The sequence below is a fragment of the Polyodon spathula genome, chromosome 4 (genome assembly GCF_017654505.1).
Source record: "Polyodon spathula isolate WHYD16114869_AA chromosome 4, ASM1765450v1, whole genome shotgun sequence".
Taxonomy (NCBI): Eukaryota; Metazoa; Chordata; class Actinopteri; order Acipenseriformes; family Polyodontidae; genus Polyodon; species Polyodon spathula.
The window spans coordinates 29,929,258-29,935,337 of NC_054537.1; the positions used below are offsets into that span (position 1 = coordinate 29,929,258).

The window sequence follows — 6,080 nt, forward strand, 5'->3', positions numbered from 1 at the left end:
TTTATTTAAGATTAAGAGCTCAGTCTGTATCTATGCAACACAATGCTGCATTTAATTTTACTCTAACTATCCTGCTGTTTTTTCTGCACTCTGAGACAATATAGACCAGTCTAGAGCACATGCTAGTGCTATCCTGAGATGCAGCTTTTTTGTTTTTTTGTTTTTTTTAATAAACCACGCCATTTATTTAAGACTGAATTGAGAAATATTTTAGATACACAAGTGCTTACATTTGTTTTGGGTTTTTTTTTTTTTTTTTTTTTTTTTTTTAACTTACTTAGAAGAGAATAGTGTGATTGTGTTGGAGTTTAGCGTCTCAGATTTTATAACAACTGGCTTAGATTATATTATATAATACATGATAATATCCAATCAAACAAGTCAATGTAGATTGTAGTCCATGGCATGAGCATTTGAGTGAGCTCCAAAGCATTTTAACAGTATCAGTGGCTCAGAAGTAATATTATTTTCTATTTAAATACAGCGCAAGTCTGGATCTTCTAGGTGCAAGATGTAAAGTTTATACATGACCAAGTGCATTTCTTAGTGCTAATGAGGTTGCAAGGATGTTACAAACTTTAAGCACAATGTTGGCTTATAATGTAGATCACATTTTTAGACATTACTGTAACCACTACCATACATGAATCCCAACTGAAACTAAAAGTTAATCTTAACATCTAATGGGCCTCACAACTCAAATCTAACTGCAGCAAATGTTATTTGTTCAGGGCAAGAATCACATCCAAAAACTGAACTTAGGAATGAAATGCAACTCCAATAAAGGTCATGTTCAGGCATAAATAGAAGAAAAAGAAGGATGTAGCTTTTTTAAAAGGTCATGGTCTGAAAGCTTAGGAACAAAACAGCACCAGAGTTTTAAATATCCTTAATTTATATATTTAAAATGCTAAAGAAACTGGTAAATTAATTTAAATAAAATCTTGCCTGCATACGAAATACAAGTAGGAAATAACTATGTTAAAAGGCCCTAATTATTTACAACTCTCCATGGTATTCTTTTAAATTTTTTCCTGAAGTACTTATATATTTCCTCAGGGTTATAAAATAACTGTATACTTTATTACACCAATAATTAGCTTTTGATTCCACAGAATGTTCAGTTGTGCATATAAAAGGTGAGCATCTATTAATTACATCTAGGGCTGTGTTTTTCTGTTTTTATTAACTTAATTTTTCATTGCTTATTTTTATCTATTTTCAAGTTTTATGTAAATCAGGTTTTTTTCTGGCCTTTCTCTCTTTATATACTGTTTTCAGTTACTTTCCAAACTGCTTGGGCGTTTTTTTTTTGTTGTTTGTTTGTTTTTTGGTCACAATATGTATAGTAACTTGATAGTACTTGCACACTATACCTTCTTTCCTTTGATGTCTTCCTCAACTATATCCTTACTGTCATGGGCACATTTTTCTGGTGAGTCTGGGCATTTCTTTTTACATTTCGCCACAATTTGCAATTCTGTTTTAGTCTATCTAACTGTAATACAGCTTTAAATCACGCAAACAAGGCTTCTGGTTGTAATCTCGTTTTAAATCTTGCAAGCAGAGTCTCCAATAGAAATATAGGAATTTGCTGCCACTCAGTAGGTGGGGTGGATAAAGTACTCAGATTGAATGAGTGAATGATAGATACATATCAGGAAGGAAGGACATTGCCCAACTGCACTGGGAAATGTAGTTTGTTTTTGTTTGTTTTTTTAATGGGAAAGGGGTGAAGGCAACATGAAATGAGTAATCAATTCCAGTGTTTTTGCGTGTTTTTCCATTGTTTATTGGCTATACACCGATTTCATTTTTTTTTTTTTTTTGTATAGTGGTTAAAACTGAAAAACAGTAGCCCTAACTATAACCCATGCATTGTTCCTTTACCTGTAAATAACAAGTGTATTAAAATAACAACGTTACAGAAGATACATAATGATGTACACTTATTTATTGTTAATGACTTATTTAATGATAATTCATCATAAACAAAACACTGGGCAATTTGCAACATATAAAGATGTATTTAAGCACACCTTTAAGATTTGTACTGGCTTATATTGAACTGCTTGTAATATAGTCCATGTAGCTTTTACATGCACATGCAACAACTTGATTCCTGCTTTATTTTTACTGGATTTATTAGAGGGTGATTTTTACCTTCTCAATATTGTTCCAAGTTCTGTGTTTCTTCAAATACCTAGCGCATAGTCAGCTACATAGCTTCCATTTCTATCTATTTGTACAAGAGATGCCTCACACAGTTGCCATAACCAACCTTGTTTGCTGTACTCTCATTTTTCTCAACCTCAGCAAAGCATTTTTCAGAGTCCAGCATTGTCTTCACCAAGCATCACAATGAAAACTAAAACTCAAATACTGCAGCAATCTTAAACTTACAAATACAGTGACTTTATCTCAATTCTACAACAATTTTTTTGTCCCTTTAGGAGGTGCCGTATACAGAAAACTGTGATGCTACAGTAAATGAGTGAATCAGTACCAATCTATACACTTTATTCTTAACAAAAGCAACAAAGCACCCAGTTACCACATTATTGGTAGTTGTTATACTGCTTGCAAAATAAATAATCTAATCTTTATGCTGTGTATGCATCAAACAATGACTTACATGTACTTAAATAATAACACATTTAGTAAACCAGACAGACATTGGGGAGTTCAGTCAGGTTAGGCAGATTTAGTACATTTTGAGATACTTTGAGCAATATACATCTTACAGATGTTATAATTAAACCTGTAAGTCCTGCATACTTCCAATACTTTGGAAAGAAAGTCATTGTATGTACTGAAGCAGTGTATTGTTACAACTTGTCCCCTGAAAAAGAGGGTTAATTTGCATGGAATTCTGCTGTTTGGCACACTTACAACACATGATTCATAAATCTTTTGCTTGGGATCAGATTGTGTTTAGCTGCGTTAACATCTCTAAAACAACTGTAATTGGATAAGGACACAGCTGCTATAATTTTATTTATGTTTTTTAAACTGACACATTGTCCTTGCTGCAAACAGGTACAAACACCACTGTGCATCATTATAATATTTTGAAAGCTATGCTTACCTTGCTGCATGTCTTGTTAAAATACTTACTACAAGTATTGTAAAGAACAATGTTTAACAAGGTCTCACTGTGATCAAGACCTGGACTGTACAAGTATGTATTTATTTATTTGAGGTTATTTTAAACAAAGGCTCCACTTTGCTCATTTGTGTTTGTTCCCATATGGGTTATGCATGCATTGACGGTTTAAAAAGAATAATATTATATATATATATATTATATATATATATATTATACATATATATATATTGGTATAAGATATATATACACACACACACACACACACACACACACACACACACACACACACACACACACACACACACACCAATGGTATACCCAATATAGTCTTTTTAAATGAGAGATATATATTGCATTTGCTTCAAATGTTGCCTGGACTAGTAAAACACATAAACAACACATCCCAGATCATGTGTATAAAATGTAAAATCGGGGCATTAGGGTTATAAACGTTTCTCACCTTGTGAACCTATTAAAATAAGACCTGTCTGCAGGCGTTTGAAACTGTCACGTTGATTATGTTTTAAATTAAATGAAGCCGTTAACTACGGAACAACTTACTGGAAAACATGAATAATTGATCTTAAAAGGCACGGAGAAAATAGTACTTGCTCTGTCCCTTTGCGGTGGCAGGCTGTGGCAACATCTCCTTAACAAAGTAAACGTTCTTGGACTGATACTGTTACAGCCTCGTAAAAAGGTTACATTGCACGTAAGCAAAATGCGCTCAATGAAAAATGTAACCGCGTTAACTCAGATTTAAATCTCATAGAAACTATTTCATGCCTTTATAATAGAATGGAACACGAGTGGCATTACTGTGATACAAAGGGTATGTAATGCACACTGTATTATTTCATCACGTTCTGTACCAATTTATGCACACATCATACAGTAGAACAGTCCATTATTTGTATTCATCGCTTAGATTACATTCAAGTCATAGTTTTACTCAATTTACGAATAACTATAAATGCACCCCGAAACTCACTCATAGGACAGAGTTGGTTTCAATTAGTTTCAGTACAATTGCAAAAAAACAAAAAAAAAAACAAAACAAAACAAAGAAAAGGCAATGTTAACCATGCTTTCTCTCAATCCAGCATTTTACTCAGAACTTGTGAAACAACCTTCAAAAAGCAACAACACCGTGAAAGACATGAAAATCACCTTATTGCAATAGTAAGGGTCCAGGCAGTGCGAGGGTCCCAGGCAGGGATGGTCTGACGCTGATGTAGCTGACTGTGGTGCTGGATAAAATCTCACGTCCATTTCAGTAAAAACATCAAGCAACTCCCTTTTTTTGTATGCTTGATTTCTTCCACACAGTGAAGATACGAAAGAAGCGCGTGTGTGTGTGTGTGTGTGTGTGTGTGTGTGTGTGTGTGTGTGTGTGTGTGTGTGTGTGTGTGTGTGTGTGTGTGTGTGTGTGTGTGTGTGTGTTAGAAAGAGGGGTAATAGTAATCTAGTAGAAGCAGAGATAGAGATAGAGACACCTTCTCTGCCTCACATCCGTTTGCGGTCTGCAACAAACTCTCCAAATGCACTTCTCTTGTAAAAAAAAAAAAAAAAAAAAAAAACGTTTTTTTTTTTTTTTTTGTTTTGTTTTGGGTTTTTTTATGACAGAAGAATTTATCAACAGAGATTTGTACTTTCTTGTTTTGTTTTGTTTTTTGTGTCTACTTTTGTAATGTTTTGTGTGTGTGTGTGTGTGTGTGTGTGTGTGTGTGTGTGTGTGTGTGTGTGTGTGTGTGTGTGTGTGTTTTTATCTTTATTTTTTCTTTTTTTATTTTATTATTTTTTTTGTTACGAACAAAAATAAACCGGGATCTCCTCGGAATGGCTGCCCCGTGCACTTCGTGTAGCTGAGTTTGCTTGCTACTAGTCTCCAACATCTCACACAAAGGAGACCCCGAGCAGGAGAGCCAGGAATGAAGCTCTGCATTTCAACTAGCTAGTATCTAGGGGCGCTACAGCAAGACCTTGCAAAGCAATAGGCAACGTTTTCTTTTGGCTCTGTTATTACATACCCTCACCTTGGATGTCGGTCAAATGTAATATTTAAAATATTGCTGACTGCTTCATACATTTTATTATTATTATATTATTATTATTATTATTATTATTATTATTATTATTATTATTATTATTATTATTAGTAGTAGTAGTAGTAGTAGTCGTCGTCGTCGTAGTAAATAGAGTAATAATAATATTACTACTACGACTACTACAACAACTAATAATAATAATAATAATAATAATAATAATAATAATAATAATAATAATAATAATAATCTTCGTGGCTATACCATTGATTGGTTCAATGACAAAGCAAGGTTTCCTCAACTTAAAACCAGTAGCAGGTTTGTCAGAGTTTTGGCAAAATAAATAGAACAGTACAAAATAGCATCACAAATACAGTCAATGTAAACATAGGCAACAACCATATTTCAATATAACACATTTAAATCAAATCTTTAGAAACTTTGAGAGATTTCAAGAGGAATAAAAATGTATGTAAAATATGTTTTGCTGTTCTTTTTATCGGCCTCTTTTTTCTTGTCTTGTCTGACTACTTGCAATTTACAAATATTGTCACAATTACATAGTGCTTGGCCATGTATGTCTACTTCATTATACTAACTAAACCGTTACACACTTCCAGTTCTTAATGAATGGATATTTTAAGTACATTGATCCAGGTGATGTGAAACAACTATACAATCAAGTAAAAACTATTTATTGAAATCTAGTGTTGATGATACCTGTGATGACAGCTGTAGTGGGCTGGACTTGCCAGCACAAGCAAAGGGAATAGGTACAGCCTAAGCTAAAAAATATTAGCCTACCCACAAAAAAAAATGTACGCACAAAAATGATTATGGAAGCTAAACAGTTAAAGTAAGTTTGTCTTTCATTACATCATTTGTATCAGTTTTTTTTCTTCTCCAAAATAAAATATTTATGGTAC

At 33.3% G+C, this 6,080-nt stretch overlaps 1 protein-coding gene across 4 annotated transcripts in view; it reads right to left on the reverse strand.

Moving 5' to 3' along the window:
* LOC121314391 (thymocyte selection-associated high mobility group box protein TOX-like) overlaps positions 1-4,484 on the reverse strand; it is a 108,688-nt gene extending 104,204 nt beyond the window's left edge. For all 4 annotated transcript variants that reach the window (XM_041247590.1, XM_041247587.1, XM_041247589.1 and 1 more), the window contains exon 1: positions 4,280-4,484. In XM_041247590.1, coding sequence (XP_041103524.1) covers positions 4,280-4,381 — 102 coding nt within the window. In that variant the 5' untranslated portion in view covers positions 4,382-4,484. The remainder of the gene's footprint in view (positions 1-4,279) is intronic.
* Positions 4,485-6,080: the final 1,596 nt, after the last annotated feature.